The sequence below is a fragment of the Hyposmocoma kahamanoa genome, unplaced genomic scaffold, assembly GCF_003589595.1.
Source record: "Hyposmocoma kahamanoa isolate Upper Pololo Valley unplaced genomic scaffold, ASM358959v1 67, whole genome shotgun sequence".
NCBI classification, from domain to species: Eukaryota; Metazoa; Arthropoda; class Insecta; order Lepidoptera; family Cosmopterigidae; genus Hyposmocoma; species Hyposmocoma kahamanoa.
In genome coordinates, this window is record NW_020653855.1 from 807,590 (window position 1) to 826,837 (window position 19,248).

General features: G+C 37.0%; 1 protein-coding gene across 1 annotated transcript in view; it reads left to right on the forward strand.

The window, feature by feature from the left end:
• Nucleotides 1-19,248, forward strand: part of LOC113232122 (acetyl-CoA carboxylase) — a 117,314-nt gene that overhangs the window by 64,149 nt on the left and 33,917 nt on the right. The window contains exons 24-27 of the mRNA XM_026466759.1: nucleotides 10,398-10,537; nucleotides 14,005-14,215; nucleotides 16,218-16,310; nucleotides 17,902-18,063. Coding sequence (XP_026322544.1) covers nucleotides 10,398-10,537; nucleotides 14,005-14,215; nucleotides 16,218-16,310; nucleotides 17,902-18,063 — 606 coding nt within the window. The remainder of the gene's footprint in view (nucleotides 1-10,397; nucleotides 10,538-14,004; nucleotides 14,216-16,217; nucleotides 16,311-17,901; nucleotides 18,064-19,248) is intronic.

Consider the following 19,248-nt stretch of genomic DNA (forward strand, 5'->3'; position numbering starts at 1 on the left):
ATTATGCTATGCTTCAGTTCCATACCGTGGCAATGTAATTTGAGCCTTACGGATAGATAACGATGCACTAAAATCACATTATAGTTAACACGACCTATGCTGTCGTAATGGTTTTACCATACCATGGATTAAGATGAAAGTGTGCCTTGATATGTCATTTTTATTAAACGTATGCAATATTTTTTGCACATCGATTGTTAGTGCTGTAAACAAATCTCTATGCGATTCTCAAAATATACTATCCTACATAATATAATACCCATAAATCAGGGTTAGAAGATAATAATCACGAATTGTCTCGATAAACTTACCCAATAAAATTACACATATAAATGTAACAGCAATACAACATGTAGATGAACATTGTTTCGAAATACGGTGACTCAAACCTAGTTTCTGGCTCAGTATGGGGTATCTTTACATCGTGAACCATGACCTGTTACAGTAAAACAAAATGATTATCCTCTCCGAATATAAATGAGAACACAAAACATATAGTTGGATAAATACAGAAAAATGTTCTATATGTGGATCGAACCCGAGACCGCAGAGATGGCGACAATATGAAAACCGGCCTGCAAGCTACTTGACCACTGAGGTCGTCAAATGCTTCACCACTTTTCAGTTTTTGTAGTAATTAGTGGTTAACGGTGTTGGTGACATAATCATTACATATTTACTGTAAAATGCTTGTCATTTTGTGTCTACTGGAAAGAGTACCTTATACGCATCAAGTATATAACCAGAAATAGAGACGAAATACGGGCCATCCATCCCTGGCAACTCATCAGTCAAATGGGACTGATATCATTTTAAAATGTCAACTCTCGTTTGCGCTGAAATCACAAATTAGAAAGCTGAAATAGTACAGCGCCAACAACTGACCTGCGTATACGTCTCCTTATATTCCAAAACATTTCTTTTTTGTAATAAAGATAATATCTCGAACAATGCTGTTCCATTCGGTGGTGCGGGAAAAACAGTAAAACATCTGATTACAAAACAACGGAATCACATTTCATCGGTAATTAAATATTAAATATGTAATTTTTCAATTTACGTCCATTATAGCAAAGCTACGACACCCGTCAATTGTGTCGAATTCCAGTCAGGCCAGTCGGAGCGCAGTTGTCACCGAATGAAACTTGGCAGAATGGTTTTCAAAGAAATTAAATACCATTTCGTCTCTATTTCTGGTTATATACCCGATTTTTACACATAATGAGTATAGAGTCATCAGCTCATAAGACCCCTGGTGGCTAACGCGGGTAGCACTTTTTCCATATACATACACATAATAATATCTCCAAAGTCATGCTTTCTACAGGCTTTCTGGGCTCATGTTTTTATTTAAACATGAAATATTATGAAATATATTTCGGTTTCTCAAAAATTGTATGACGAAAAAGAGAGATGTCAGCGCCATCTATTAATTAACGACGTCCATCTTCCTGGACAGACAAAGCAAAATGTTCGTAGTGATAAGTAGAGGTGGGTTATAACGTCTTTATCTAAAAACGAAATGAAAAGTGCTTTTCCAGGCCCTAGGGCCTAGATAGAACTAGTTGACGAAATGTTCAGGCGTACTGTAGGCGGTCTAATTTGTCATAGATATATCAACTGAATGCATCTAGCATGAGATCCATTTTACAAAGAAACAGTGAAAAAATTTAATATTTTCGGGACTTATTTTATGAATTGTAACCTAAGTTTATATCACGAACGAATGAACTGTTTTGTATCCAGTCGCAAACTAGTAACGTAACGTGTGTGCAGAACGTAAAGCCATAGAGAAATAACTACATACATACCTTGCAGATGCGAGTCCGTGTCGTTTTCTTAAAAATGTCGCTTCTTTAAGTAAGCGTTTCTGAAATCTACTTGAAAGCGTTTTTTCGTTACTTTGAAAGAAACTGTTTCTTGAAATGCTTTCAGAAGTGGACCACTGATTAGGCCGTGATCTACTGTTTGTTGACCCAAGTAAATAGATGTTTTAAAGACGAATTGAAACAATTGCCTAAAGCTATTCAAAGCGTTTAGTCAGGTATGTGAAGATGTACTTACCTTTTGCGGAGTATCTTTGAAAAGCAAACTATACATGGTCTCCACACCCGCCATAAAAGGAAATATCATGACAGTATGGAAAACAGTGATGGTCCAGTACTTCTCATTCAATTTGCTCCCTTTTATCCCCTTCTCTACAATTGATTTGTAATCTGTCGGTAGATTGTTGTAATTCTCATAGTCTCGGTTGATTTCGTCTATTATTTGTTTAGCTTCACAGCGCTTGAGGTACATAAGGAACATCTGAAATTATTTATTTAGTAGCAGTAGAGGTCCTTGTGAAAGAGTTTGTCCAGGGAAGTACTGCCAGCTTAACTATTTCTGCCGCCAAGCAGTAATTTCAGCATTACTGTAACTATTACGGACAGACGTGTAACTCACCGTCAGGCGCACGACTTTTACGTCCTGTCACTTGATATTATTAAATAAAATAAAATAAAATGTTTTATTGTTATTTCAAATGCACCGTCTGACTAAATTCGTCAGCTCGTTTTGCTATTAAAGAAAAGCTTTCTTTCTCTTCCCATTTTTCTATGATTTGCCCATTACCATCTTTGCTTTACATATCTGAGAAGACTGAAGAGAACTATGATAATACGTGTCTAGCTGTTCCCAGTAGATCGTGACAACAATTTATCGACGATCTGGTACGACTGTCTGTCGTCACGACATAATCGGAACGCCCCTTAGAAATTAGATACAGCTTTGATAAATTGCAGCTTGTCAATGTAAAAGAAATTAGTTGCAAGAATAGCTATTTGGTACTCGTCGCGACATCTGGTGTACACAATAGGTACTAAATACCCGATTACGCTCCTTATATTAGCAATACTCGTGAGTTATTGGTTCATGGTTCTATGATGACCGAAGTAACAAAATAAACTTCGACCCCACCTTCGAAACCCACGGAAGAAAAAAAAACCATGAAAGTGTATATATTACTATCAGAACCGATATTGCCAAAACTCACACATTCTTTATTAGAAACACTACAAAATAGAAATACAGTGTATTGATTTGCATTCTCGCTATATTTAAGAAATTAATAATAGAAATAGTGATAAATTATCTAAAACTATTAAAAAATATATTCTGTTCAATACTCTGGCTGGTATCTAGTAAAGTGTTGCAAAATTGTCTCAAGTCATATGCACCGCGCCAAGGGCAGTGACCCCGCCACCCGCATCACCGAGCGATACGTAATCTTTCTCGATCGCTTATTTACCTATTTTTTAAATTATGGTCATGTATTAGTATTGTTATAATCTACTATTTATTTACATTAATTAGAAAAGTTGACTGAAATAGTTTTTTGTAACTATTTTTTGTAACTAAAAATTTGGTACCAACTTTAGATTACATGAAAGTATTGCTAGAAGTACCTAACTCGCAGAGATTCGCACGTGAGTTTCGTTTCAACATTAGATTCCACAACTTTGAAAGCAGAAACTTCGACACTCGTTTCCTCCGCGTAAACTAAACGTTTCACATCATGCCACATGAATAGACACGCACTTGTACTTGATGGATTACCATCAAGTTCTGGTGTACCAGGTAGCGGTTCTTTTTTGCACTACTAACTCTTGTTTACATACCAAACCACGTGGCATTTCGTGACAGACCAGCCAGCGTGACGTATATGCAGTACGGGAAGCAAGGTCGACTGATCTACCAATCGCGCGCTCGATACGACACTTCCCCGCCGTCGCTACCCGCACCCCACCACCAAATAGATCTAAAAATGTTTGCAAGTGCCGTGCAAGTCAATGACCTTGGAATCAAATTTGTTTACCGCAGTGAAATAAAAAATAGGAATTTACGAACTTTTTTCGATTTATTTTTTTAGTGATTTGGGCTCAATTTCCTTTTTACCTCTGTAAATATAGCGAGAATGCAAATCAATACATTGTATATTCATTGGTCTTAGTTTCAAGTTTAAAAAGAAATAACTAATTCTGGATTGTTAATATAATTTGAACTTTACCCTCGTGGCATATCGTTAAAAGGTCAATACCATTAATACCTATCATTACAAGTTACGACGTTTTGATATTATGTTGAAATTTCAATCAATGTGCTGCCATCTAGCGGTTAATTGCTGAACGACGACGAATTGGAGTTATTAATTTAGGTCTCCAAACAAGAAGCGACCATATTGCAGGGATTTAAGCTTTAACTTCGTTTCTTGTAACAAAAAAATAATTTCGATGAACAGAAAATTGAAAATTTATTAAATTTAGACTTTCCGATGATATGAAATACCACCACGGGAGATATTTTTCTAGGGTTTTAGAGAATTTGCACGAAAGAATGACACAACCATACCACACAGCGAAAATAGCGGACTGAATTCAGATAGGTCTTTCGAGACCTATACTTGCCACGCGTCAGACGCTAACTAACCACTTCTACTGTATTTATTGTTCTGTCGTACTACCCATACCTTTGTCAAGACAACCATGAACGGTACGATGATAGTACCATGTCGTACGACATTCTCTACGTCGCGCGTTTGCAGGCTGATCCATATGTCGTATAAAATTATAACAGTCACTGGCGTTATTGATGCGTAGATCATAACTGGAAACAGTACACAAAAGAAACTTTTTCTCTAACATGCTCGGAAATATTTGCATTACTTTCTAAAAAACAAATTCGGAAAGTTTGTCATATATGGACCGTGCGTTTTTTTCCCGGCTAAGGCCTGCAAAGTTGCAGCCGTTCGCGGCTGTAAACTTTTAAAATTCTGTGGCTCTAGTGGAAAGGAGTACAAGTCAAAAAAGCCAACTTTACAAGGCGACGCGAAAAACAGTTAAAGCTTAATATGATATTAAGCGTTAAGTGTTTTTCGCGTTTCCTTGTTAAGTTGGCTGTTTTGACATTTACCCCTTTTCACTAGAGCCTCAGAATTTATCTAATAATAATAAACTATTTAAACAGACAAAAGAAAAACTTATACAGCCCACTGCCAAGTGTTCGTAATTGCGAGAATATAAAATAGCTGCTTACCGCTTATTATTTAAAATGAACTAAAGTGCTTTGGTATTATTTTTTGTTTTTTCGTCTTTTTTGTATTTTCGTCGTGAAAATTAGTTCTAATGAGAAGAGCGATAACGAAAATACAGTAGTGGATAATACTCTGCCTAATTTAAAACAAGACCCATAGGATAGCCATAGAATAGGAGGATATTAACCTTGAACAAAGATACACGAAAACAATAATACATGAAAACTTATGAAACTTTCAAGCACTGGAGAACTACATGAACCACACGCATCAAATATTCTGCAGACTAATAATATTAATGTGCGTGGAAAAACAATAATTTCTTTTAGCAATTATCCTAACATAACATGTGAAGCATTATTTTTGTTATGAATTAATATTTTTTTACATTTTCTGTTATACATCTTCATCTCTATAGTCTTTTATTATTTCCTCACATTGGTTGAGAAAAGCACCATAAGTCTCGACGGGAACGGGGATTGCTTGATCAGCCGAGCACTAGCGAGGAACTCGTACTCGTCGAGCAATCCTTTCTTATTCATTCTTTCTCATTCACTCTCAAACATGCTCGGAAATGTTTGCATTACTTTCAAAAAACGAACACGGAAAGTTTGCCATTTATGGTCCGACCGACTTCCTCTAAACAATTTCAAAAATTATTTTTACTGTTTAACAATTAGAACATGGTTATGGTTGGGTTGACATGTTCTCTGGAACAAAGCACTGAAATTAAATACAGATTTAAAAAAATCTCCCACAAGTTTATGAAAATATTTTATACTTGTGGGTGTGTGTACACAAAATTCAGTTGTTAGATTACTTACGTATAATTACTAAACGATGTTTCTCGTTCGACGGATTTGGATATAGAAAACCAGCAGCCATGCAGAAAGATATTATCTTGTACGTTTCGTGGAATGGGACGAATTTTGCTCCTTCCTTGTCTGTAATATTTCCTCTCAAAATTACTTTCGAGGTTATGAAAATTCGACCAAACGTTATTTCTGGAATATGTCATTTCGGGCTACTGATAGGTAACCTAAGGAGATACAATGCCTGCTAGCGAGCATCTTGTCTATTGGATTTTGACAGAGACAGAGCCTCGTACCAAAAACAGCAATAATTCAAGATTTACCATTTTTTTCAGCCTTCATTTTCTTTCGACACCCCCACATTTCTTTTCATATAAACAAATTCTTCTATACTTTCCGTATTCCTACAAAATAACTAACAAACTAGACCCGTATTCTCATTATATAAAGCTCTTGATTGCCAATCATGTCATCGCGAATCTCGTTGACAAGGTAATAAGTGAGCCGAGTTATACTTAAGTTTTGTATTGTAGATTGGGTTACTTTTTGTTAACTTGAAATATTCTTCTGGACTATGCACTATCACGGGGTAATAATACTTGTAATTATCCCCATTTTATGCAGTAAACTGACCTAAGTAACTTTGACTATATTATATTAAACAACATCTTACTGTCTAAGTCTAGAATGCTAACTCACAATAGAATGCTTCTTCAGGCTGTTACACTCCGTAGACTTTGTCATAATTTGATTGACTGTTCAAATCTTGTGCAAAATATTAAATACAATGTATCCATGAGAGTTCGTCGGCGACGTACGCGCTCCTACCCGATGTTTAAAACAAATGCTGGCATGCATCGACTTACAAATAAATGGACGACGAGTCGAATACAAAAATCACGAAAAAAATGTCCCAAGTCAACCTATTTAAACGTAGTGACATGTAAAGGAATATGAAAAAGCTAAAACGTTGAATCTATATTGTAATGTCATCGCAGTACTGTCTATTTTTGCTTGCTTCGCTGTCAGAAGAAACAAACGAAGACTAAAGCGTGAACGACGCTCTGTATACGATTTTAACGCCCTATAAGTTCGGACACTTTTTAGCGCGGGCCCAACGTCCATATAATTGTAAGTCAATGCTGGCATGCGAATTCTTTCTCAGTACAATGATTTATTTAGTGTTATTGACATATTTTATTTACCTGCTTCTAAATTTAAAAAAGCTATTATTGAAACTCTGAGCTAATTCGTTTTTTGTTGACTTTACTTGATTTCAGTTTTGCCTTACTCATCGCACGCAACAATTTTAATTTCAATTTTAATAGTAACAATACGTGGATAATATTGTTGAATGTTATTATACCATGTACAATTGTTTTTTATCCCTTGAAAATAAATAAATAAATAAACATCATAAAGTAAGTAGCTAAAGCATTTGTGTTAGGAAAATCGGAAACAACGACGGTACCATAAACACCCAGATCCAAGACAATATAGAGAAGTTAGTTTTCTACACCGACCTGGCGGGGGATCGAACCCGGGACCTCACAGACGGCGACACCATGAAAACTGGTGTCCAACCACTCGACCAAAACTGCTTATTGTTTACCCTAAACTCTGCATTCATTAGCGTCTTCTGTTCACTGTTTTTTGTCATCACAGATCTGGCAAATGCGCCTGTTTGCGAGAGGCTTGCATATGAGAATTACGTTGTGCGATCTGTGCGCGTGTCATTCGAGCGCCGTTCGCCCGCTTCATATATTAACAGTAATGTCAGCATTACTTTGTTCCGGTTTGGAAGGGTAAGGGTGCTGGTGAAATTACAGGCACATGGTACTGGTCAACTTATGTCTCAGGGTGATGGACGCAATAGCAGTGCTTCTCAGATCTTTGCGATTTAAAGCTCTGAGTGGCACTGTAACTGTTATGGACAGGCGCGTTCGTCCTGTCACTTGATATTATAAAAAAATAGCACTTTTGTATGAGCAGGAACCTCAGTTTATTAGAGAAGACTTTTTCATTTTATCAAGTGCTATATAGCATGGGATCTTATTAAATATTACTATTGAAAGTATTATGGTAATATGGGGTATTTTTAGATATGGTAAGTTTAGGTGGGTGGAAATAATGGAAAGGTGGAATAGGAAATGGAAATAGAAGAATTTTTAAGCAATACAGAGATATTATATCCCTAATTTAATTCATCGTTAGTAACAATAATTAGTACATAAGTGCATTGTTTCATTGGGTGTGATTTATTAAAATTTTTATTATTTAAAAGAATTTAATAATTTATTATTTATTTTTGTTTATTGCTTTGATTATTTCCTATGCTTAATTTTTAGCTACACCTTTATAGGGTGGGTACATGTATTGTACATTTTAAATTATACTTTACATGATTGCTAGTAAATAAATACTATATACTGAAAATACTAAATAAAAATAATACTAAAAGGATCACCCTCTGTACTTGGACATGTAAACTCGATAACTACATATATCAAATCCAATTTGTAACCTTTGATCACGGCGGCGCATTAACTGAATCAATTATACTACGGTCTGTAATTTAGTTTCGTACATTTTGTAACGCCTCCTTGATTGTCACCGCCTTGTTAAATATTCCCTTTGATTTTATGAGGGGTTGTGTTGTGAGAAGGTCAGCGATTCGTAATTAATTACAAAGATTATGAAATAAGAGATTAGTCGGTTTTATCGAGAATGCTTTACTTGGCAGGACAAAGAATAGTTGAAATTTGCGTAATGTTAAGGAAACGTAAAAGTTTTCGGGTATCTCTTCAAGAACCGACTTCCAAAAAGGAGTACGTTTTTAATTCGACCGTGTGTATTTTTTTGTATGTATGTCACGCGATAACGTCGCCTTACTTCCTCAAGCTCGTATCTTAAAGCACAAAGTTACTGAAATGTAAGAAATGGACTGTATATACAAATTTTGCAGGCTGATTTCATATTACATTTCCTTTATATTCACACACAGGCTTTTACCTATTCTTAAAGTGATACGTCCAAATTAAGACCCCTGACAGAGAACAAAAAGTAAAGAGAACGGACACTCTCCGCCCCTCCCTAGCTTTAGATACCGCACCACGCCCCGCACATTGCCGGTCACATTGACGGAATGACAAAAAGGTTGCCGGCGAGCCGTTTTTGCGCGAAAACGGCTTTGATATTTGAACATACTTGTCATTTATTCATTACGAAACTTGTACGTTAACGTATAACATCATTGTACGTTACTATTTATAATGGTCGTGAATTGTACTGTGTACGGCTGTTTATCATCATTTTCCGAAAGATGAAACGAAGTAAGTAAAAAAACTTAAGTCTGAGACTCAGTCAGTTATTGTTTTCTTCACTTATTTACTGCAAAGTAATTTAAGTATGTATAAAAAATACAGATTTATTATATCAATATAATGAGGCGCCATGACTTAGTGAGCTAGTAGACAAGGGTTCTATAATAATATACGTAAGTAGTGAATATACCTAATTATTAACTAAGTAATGATGATCAACTTGGACACGCAATTTCAAATACCTTGGTTACCTTATTTAAAAGTACAGTCCAAAATATAACATTTGAAGTGCTTTTAATATATTTTTTAAATAAATCTTCAATATTACTGTAGTTAGTGAATTAATGAAAAATATGATATTATATCGATATAAATACATAATAGACATGTAATTATTAGGATTCTGCAAAGTATATGTAGTAATCTGCGCTGCATTCTATTATTAGAATTATAGATTCGCGTTAATATTTCCGCTATATTGCCGCTCTAACTCCACTTCACGCACACATTTGCGCGTGTGCAGATAGCGCCTTGCTATATGTAGTAGTAGTAGGTAAATAATTTTCGACCGTTGCATGGAGTGTCCGGGCTGTGCCCTTGATAAGAAATTTAAAATAAATAGAAAGTTTTGCCGTCTCCTGAAAATCACTCTTTATAAGATACGAGTTTGAGGAAGTAAGGCATCAATAACTCTTTTATAATTTGTTAACCGGTTTTGATGATTATTTTTTGTTGCAAAGAGGCTACCTCACTAGTGGTCCCACTTAAATTTGAAGAATATATTCCACCTCTTGGGTGGCAAACTAGCGGATGAATCCGGTTTCACGTACTTTCTGGTAACCGACTTCAATAATAGATGCAATTCCACGAACTTTTGAGGTTGGTTTTCTAGTATTCTGTTGCTATGTTGTTGTTGGAATTGACCTGATGACTTAATTATCTTTTGTTTTAACTGCCTCCGTGGCCGAACGGTTACCATGCCGGACTGCCATGCAGAGGTCCCAGGTTCGATTCCCGGGCCGGGAGAAATATTTGTATGGCCTACATTTATTTGTCTCGTGAGTTTGGGTGTAATTTGTAATTGTCTATTTGTGTGTCCATGGCACCCGCGACACAGGGTTTCCCTAGTGCGGGGCTATGTCGAGTGTGTGCGTTATTATTATATTATTATTATTGTTATTTTGTCAACAGGTTTGTAATGCTGCTCTTGAAGTGTACATCCGTCGCGCCTACACCTCATACGACATAAGCTGTCTGCAGCATCTAGCACTTTCCGGGGAGCTGGGCGTCGTGCACTTCCAGTTCTTGCTGCCTACTGGACATCCCAACAGGTGAAATGTTTGTTTTTGTAGATTGCCAACGAATTTTAGGACGGATGAATGAAACTAGTGCAAGATCGTGATGAGTGCAGCCAGAGTTGGCTAAGCGCCCGGGTTTTAACCCGGAGCTTTCTGAAGCCGGATTTAAATCGGGTTAAAACCCATTAACGCCCAAAATGTAGGGAAATCCTATTTATAACTTTATTAACTACAACTGCATATCGCACTGCTATTACAATAGTGTTGTAACTCAAAATATGTGAAATTTCATATTATATCTTTAGATATAATATTAAATACAGTCTTTAGAATATTGTTAGAAACAGCTAAAAGATATCTACTTAATTCAAAATGAGACACACTTTACGTGAGCTAATTGGGCGAAAATAATCCTTATTCAAAAATATGAAATTAGTTTTCCCATTTTATTTTTAAATATATTTAAGAAATTGTTTAAGTGTCTATAATAAACTTCAACATATAAATTTTAATGATTTTTTGCGAGAAGTAATTCGTTTTTCATCAATTCTGAAAAAGTCCACTTCTTGAGTTAATACACTATTGTATTAAGAGTGCGATATGTGATAATAATAACGCAAACATTCAAAATAGCCCCGCACTAGGGAGACCACAAATTACACCCAAACTCACTTTTAACTGCCTCAGTGGTGGAACGGTTACCATGCCGGACTGCCATGCAGAGGTCCCAGGGTCGATTCCCAGGCCGGGATAAATATTTGTATGACCTCCATTTATTTATCTCATGAGTTTGGGTGTAATTTGTGGTTGTCTATGTGTGTGTCCATAGCACCCGCGACACAGGGTTTCCCTACTGCGGGGCTATGTTGAGTGTGTACGTTATTCCTCACGAGAGAAGTAAACGTAGTCCGGCATGGTGACCGTTCGGCCACAGAGGCAGTTAATGTGTTGTAAATCAATCGCGTTTTGTTCAAATTGAATGATATTATTAGAAATAAATAAATACAAAAGTTTGTTGCTTTCTGATCTAGACGATTCGATTTGCCTTTCTATTAAATTGATTCATTTGAAAATCGTATTCAATTAAATTACATACAAAAAAACCGTTAGATCGTATAAACTTAAACCGATTTCATAAATATGGAATCGTAATGTGCATCCGTGGTGTGAGGCCAAATTTATTCAGTTGCTTTTAAACGTTTATACGGGGTGTTTGTGTCGTAATAGTGTAATGGATCCATTAAATGGTATGCATTTATGAAGCATTAGAAGACGATGTTCGAAAAAGAAAAAGAAGCTGGATACATCCACTCAATATGAAATGATTAAAGTGTGGGCAGTTTCATATATTATGCACAAGTTTATGTGAACATCCAGATCAATTTGTTAAGTACTACCACATGCCAATAAATGTTTTTCAAGAATTATTAAGCCTAGGCAAAACAAATATGTAGCAAGCCATCAATCCAGAGGAAAGACTAATAATAACATAACAAATATATTTACTTACTATATAGTTTGTTATAATTATTAATACAAAGATGGAACATTCAGAAAAAATTCCTTCAATCCGGCCGGATTCGAACCGACGTCTTCTAACATACCGTGTCAGACGCTATACCAACTCAGCCACGGAACGAACCAGCGGACCTCACGGGTTTTTCTATGTGAAGCCGTTTTCAACGGCTTAAAGCCGTAGCCGCCATCTATGACAAATCTTATCGTCTGGTCTGGCACGGTGTGCTAGAAGACGTCGGCTCGAATCCGGCCGGATCGAAGGAATTTTTTCTGAGTGTTCGATCTTTGTATTCATAATTAATATGAATTTTTATTAATTTAAATAAACAAAACGATGGTTTGTTTGAAAAACAAATAACACGATTTAAATCCGAAAAAATAGTTTCATTTCCTATTTGTTAGTTTTTTTTATATAATGTCTAGTGACGGGACGAACAAGTCGTGCGCCCTTCACGTTAACTACGCGCCTGTTTAAATCACAAAGATCTGAGGGGCACTGCCACTGCGCCCGACACTGAGGGTTGCCATTAGGGTCGTATTTCCAGTGCTTGAAATCATACTCAAGTCTGCTCAAGTCCTGACTTGAGCATTGAGTAGAGTTCTGGAATACGACCCTGAGACTTAAGTTGACAAGTGTGTGCCTGTAATTTCACCAGCACCCTTAACCCTTCAAAACCGGAACACAGTACGTTGACATTACTGCTTAGCGGCAGAAATATACCTATTTCTTATTTAAGTGGCAGACGAACTCTTTCACGAGGAGCTCTTCTGCTACTAAAAATGATATTTGATAATTGATTGTTAACTTTGAAATTGATTAAAACGTTTGTTTCTTTTTTATTTATTTGTTCTATCTTTTTATTTTGTGAGGTTGCAATTAAGATCATATAATACAGCTCGACTTCAAACCTGTTGTGCCTTATGTAGTTTGTGCCATCCACTACGATTTTGCGCTAGACTCACTCATCTACCGTCTGTCTCCTTGACGATGTCGTCTACCCATGTCGCCGCAGGACGGTACACGTTATTGTAGTTTTATCCAACATTCCGTTGTCGCTTTACACCATTTGTCATCACCTTGTCTCGTAGGACATATACACCAGCTCCATTTAGTTTTATTACCGATCTCCTATGTCTTGGGTATCTGCAATATGCGTGTCATATTTTTTTAAAATTATTTTATTAAACGCCTGGACTCAAGTACCGTCAATAAAGTAATAGTCACGAAATTTTAATACCAAATTATGTAATGATTGCATGCAGTACGTTTTGTACGAGTAAACATTTTTGTAATTTTACGGGGAAGCGATTTTGTGTCGAAAAGCAGTTTGTACGACAATTAGGGTAGCTCGAAATGTTATTAAAACTCAATTAGTTTTATTTCAAGCCATTCTAAATGTTGTACATGCTGCATTTCGACACAAAATCGCGTTCCCTGTAAAATTGCAAAAGTTGCACTACCTGAGAAGCATTACACTGTAGTGTAATGCTTCTCAGGTACGGATTAATGTATTAGTAATATTCAGGTTAGTTTTCTTTCTGTAACTAATCTCGATGGCAATTTCTATTATTTAAATATTGTAGAATATTATCATGAAGTAAATATAGTTCGAGTTATAGATTTTGTTAACAATCCACGACAACGACAACAATCAAACGAAAGCCACACAATCACTACAAAACAAAAACCAAAGAGATGGAATAGAGATGTCCGTGATTGGTCAAATACTGCTTATATTTAACCAATCAGGGAGGCAGAAGAGCGTTGAGTAACGTCATATTCGATATTTTATATTGTTACTCCGAAATTTTATTGTGAAAACGTACGCAGTTCCCCATAAATGAATCGTTTGCCTTTGTTAAACGAAGTCGTGGTACCATGAGTTTGGACTTAGTTCTAAAGTTAATTTTTTGGATATCTTTCTTAATGAACTTAAAATAATAAGCTATTATTAATCAAGACATTGGTATAACCTTTCTAGAATACCCATCAGCCAATCGGAGATTGAGCTGGCCTCAGCCCAGGACGTAGAAGGCATCCCGGCCGAGTTGAGTTCGGCTGCGATGCGCAAATGTCACTTCCGAACGGGTGCTTTGGCCGCGTTCGACTCGTTCGATGAATTCGTACAATACGCCGACGAACTACTGGATTTGGTTCACGATTTCGCGTCAAACGCGTATGTGAGACGAGAGGTAAGAATTGTTATCATGGCGAGTTCTTAGGTTTTCACAATTTTTTCGGATCTAAGGCTGCGAATCTACCAGAGATGTGCGAGGTATCTAGGCGATGTGCGAGAAAAAATCCACCAATAGGAGTACTTCATTCTCCTAGCATCGCTTAGCGTGGCTCTGGTGAAAGAGGGTTAGCGGAGTGAAATATTTGTTCATACAAAATAGCGAGAGATGCGAGTGAGGATTGTGTGCGAGGTACGCGAGAGGGAGTAATGCGTGTGAGGTGTGCCAGCGAGGAATGTGTGTGAAGAACGCGAGCGAGTTCGCCGTCGCCTCCGATCACCACATCGCACCCGCGCACTGTTGAAAAGAGTCCGATGCTTATCAAATCACAGCCTAAATCGGGCGGTTTACATTAACATTAGACGTAACTGATTGATAACTTTGCCATCTCAGTCAGCCGTGACCATGGGACCAGTAAAGGGCCTGGAACGTTGGTTTGTTTGAAAAAACAAATGTACGCGATTTATTTATTTATTTATTTATTTATTGCATATCACACATGAAGCTTACAGGTAGTACTTACAATATTGGGCAGTTAATATGTGACGCCCTGCAAGGGCACAGCAACTGTGGAAGACAGTCTCACATTGACATTATTAATACAGCAATTTAATTAATTTATATACAATACAATTTATACGTTATGAGTTGTAAATAAAATATTAGAACTAAATAATCATTTTATCAAATCGTCAAACGATAAACATCTTTCTAATTGTACTAAATAACATATGTCAATTAGACATTATAGGTAATTCGAATCTTTAATTAATTAGATATCCATTTAGATTCGAAGAACTAATGTTTTATGAGAAAATGTCTCACTAATAACGTTCTTGGTGGCCAAGCTGTATAAACATGTATCGAAAGTCGAAAACTCAATGCAAAGATCTCTGCCGTCCAATAACTAAAACGCGGCTATGTGACAAATGGTCAAATATCCGTTTTAAATAGAAAAAGATAGAGCACAAAATTCTTTTTTAAACACAGTTACAATTAGTTAACGGGTTCGACTTATCGGAACTTACTCTAACGATGCATAGCTGAAATATCATTAAACAATTTCAATATTCTAAAACTGTAAAGACGTTATATCGACAACAGACACATAGCAGAAATTGGTCGACTTAGACTCGATTTACATTGCTGCCAAACGGAATGTGAACGGAGGCGACAATTTCGCCACGGAGTTTTCTCGCAACTGCAACATGATATTATGTTTATATCTTTTTTTTTTTTATTGTGACTCGGCAAAATGACTGCACCGCGCCTGATGTAAAGTGCGAATACAGTCCAGAGATGAGAGTAACGGATGGAAAACACAAATATCTTCACTCCGTCACTATCATTTTGCCGGTCTGGCCAAATGCTTCTTCACACTACGTTTGAAGGACCCGATGTTATAGAGGGGAGGGAATACATGCGCCGGGAGTTGGTTCCACAATTTGATGGTTCGGCATAAAAACGAATTGCCAAACTTTTTAGTGCGGGACGGTATTGAACTGACCGTCCAACTGTGGCAACGCAGTCCGGCACGGGTGGTCCGCTGATGGAAAGGAGAGGAAGGGATAAGGTTGAATAACTCTTCAGAGCACTCACCGTGGTACAGGCGACAGAATACGCTAAGAGACGCTATATCTCTGCGAAGCTGTAACGACTCCGCATGCTCAGTTACATGAGGATCGTTGACAACACGGAAGGCGTAGCGCTGCAGTCCATCTAGGGCATCGAGCAAGTACTTGGCAGAGCCGTCCCAAAGGTGCGAACAGTACTCCATGCTGATTCGGACCTGAGCTTTATACAACAGGTATCGCAGCTCTGGAGTAAAAAATCGGTGCACCTTGTTCAGGATGCCAAGCTTGCGCGACGGCGCGGTACAGATGACGCTCTCGATATAATCTTTGTTGCTCATGTCCTTCCTTATATCTCTCTTAATTATTAAGCCTTTATTCTTTTATAGGATCTTCAAGCGTTGCAAGAGGGCAGCGAGAGCCGTGATAGTACAAGCATAAACGTCGGTGCCGACTACAAGCAAATCGTGGAAGATGAAGTGGTATAACATTATATTTTATTTTTATTACAGCTTTGAATAACAAAAATTCGTGGTAGTGACCCGTTTAGCCTTGCAGGTAGTCTCGATCTAAGATGTTTAAATTAAATATTGTAATGATAAATGTATTCTTATCTCAGGGCGCTGTGGCAGTGCCCCTCAGATCTTTGCGATTTAAAGCTCTGAGTGGCACTGCAACTTTTATGGATAAACGTGTAGTTTATCATCAGGTGCACGGCTTATTCGTCCCGTCACTTTATATTAAAAAAAATAGAGTTAGAGTTTCTTAGCTCATTCTTCTGAAGGCAAAGAATCTGCCTTACGAATGAGCAGTACAGTTTAATCGGTATGACGATTTCAAGTTTAATTTGTTTACCATTGAAATAAAGACTATTTGACTTTATTTATTATCATGATGTTTTTGCCACAATCATATTCGTATATGTAACCACGGTCAGGCAACAGACGCTGGTTCAACTCCAGTTGGATCGAAGGAATTTACTTTGTTTTTGGTCGGTATTTGTAACAATAATAATAATAAACTAGTGGTATAAACTCTATCCTCTATCTACTTACTATGACTAAAATTATGGAGTAGTCTGTGGCCGTCGACTGATTTGACAGTTCTAAACTAAATAATTTTTTGCGTTAAGGTTATATAATACTTTGATCTGGAGATGCACCTTTTTGTTTTGTTTTATAATATCAAGTGACGGGACGAACATGTGCGCCTGATAGTAAATGCCTGTCCATAACAGTTGCAATGCCACTCATGAGCTTTAAAACGCAAAGATCTGAGGGGCACTACCACTGCGCCCGTCACCCTGAGACATAAGTTGATAAGTCCCAAACCGGAACACAGAAAAGAGCACATTAGTGCTTGGCGGCAGAAATAGGTAAGGTGGCAGTACTATCCTGGATGAACTCTTTCACAAGGAGCTCTACTGCTATTAAAATAACCTTCACTTTCCCGTGTAAATTGACTACAATAATTGGCATTTTGAATGATACCATCCCAAGTACCAAAACCCTACACTGCATTGATTAGCGATTTTGAACTTAGTTTAGTTAGCTAAATAACGTCCTTTAGTTATTATTAATCCCTTAATCTGCACAAACGATGTCTGAAGATTCAGTTCTAAACCATGAAGGTTCCGACGTAAATATTTGCGTGTGAGTGTGTGTAGGCTCGTGCGTACGTAGCGTGCATGCCTGTGGTGTTCATGCCAGCGTGCGTGCGTGCGTATTCATGTAGTTTATTTTATTTTATTATCCGTTTCGGGACGCATATGTCCGTTACTTACTCAGCCTAGTCTTGGTTGTGATCTTTTCGGCGGTTTAGGACTACAATGTAAATGTTGTTACGCTGTTTTCTGTTAACTTTATTTATCCTTTTTTTGTGTGCTGTTTTTATAATGTGGCGTTGCAATAAATGGTTTCTATTTCTATGTTTTATTGCCCATGGATTATTTACATCGACCGTATGATTTTTTGTTTCGATTGTTTAATGCACACCATCGTATGGCTAAATTGGACTACATCTTTATTATTACGTGCATATGAACAGGATAAAGTGTAGCCCATTTCCCCGCAGCCCTTCGAGCCGATTCACATCTTGATGATCGGCGTGCGCGACAGCGGCGAGAGCGACGACGCGGCCGTGTCGCGCCGCTTCGGCAACTTCTGTCGCGCGCACCGCCACGAGCTGCACAAGAAGCGCATACGCCGCATCACGTTCATGCTGTTGATCAAGTTAGTACAATTGAAATAATACGTTTATTTTACTTTATATAGTTATTTTTGATACAAGTGCGGAAAGTTAGTCATTGTTCACGAGTATCCTGGCTACGAAAATATTTTGGTATTTTTAAATGTAATCCGTTGTTTTATAAAACACCTATGCAATTTAAACAAATAAGATGTTTGTAAGTAAATATAAGTTTTAATGACGAATGACTTACGTCACAAAGCACATAAATATTAAATAAATATACAACCTCTTTAGTTCTACGTTTAACATTTGAAACAACAGTAAATTTAAAAAAATGGAAAAGTAAAAAGCACTAGTGCGAAAATCCCAATTTTCGGCACGATTTGTAGTACGAAAAATATCACGTTTTGAGCAACTGTATTCAAAATACATTTTAACCGACTCCAAAGAAAGGAGGAGGTTCTTAATTCGACTGTATTGTTTTTATATGTGTGTTATGCGATAACTCATTTATGAACAGAGTTTGATGAGTCTCTTTTTTTTGGAAAGAGGGTACCTCAGTAGTGATCCCATTTAAATTTGAACAAAGTATTCCACCTCTAAGGGTGGCAAACTAGGAGGTGAATCCGGTTTCGCGCCCTATCCAGTAACCGATTTAAAAAAACCTGGCAAATAGATGTAATTCGACAAACTTTTGAAGTTGGTTTTTTAGTACTCTGTATACTGAGATTGTTACAATACAGCTCCGTAAGGAATTACTGTCACTATATACAGGGTGGAAAAATCAATAGGACGTGAAGGAGAACTACCTTAAATGCTTGAATATAATGCTTAAGATGAATAAAAAATATTATAATTATTAAAATGGCTAAGGAGTTGTCCCTGTGTTGGTTTTTTGTAAAGAGCTCACAAAATCTAGAAATTCAGAATTTAAAACAATTTTTTTACCTGAATTTCAAGAAAATCGTTAAGGAATGTAACTACTATGTAACATAAAACGGAACGGAATCCCACGAAACGGAACTGATTTTCATGTAATTTTTTTGGCTAATCGGCTAGTGGCTAATGCCATGAAAAATATACTGACAGATGTGTGACAGATGTCATTATTGTTAGAAGAATATTCCCACGAAACCCTGGCACTTAATTTAAAATCACCCTCAAAAAAATTTACACTTCGGACATGGAAAATTCGCAGCTCATTTGAACAGATTAAAACTTAGAAATTCA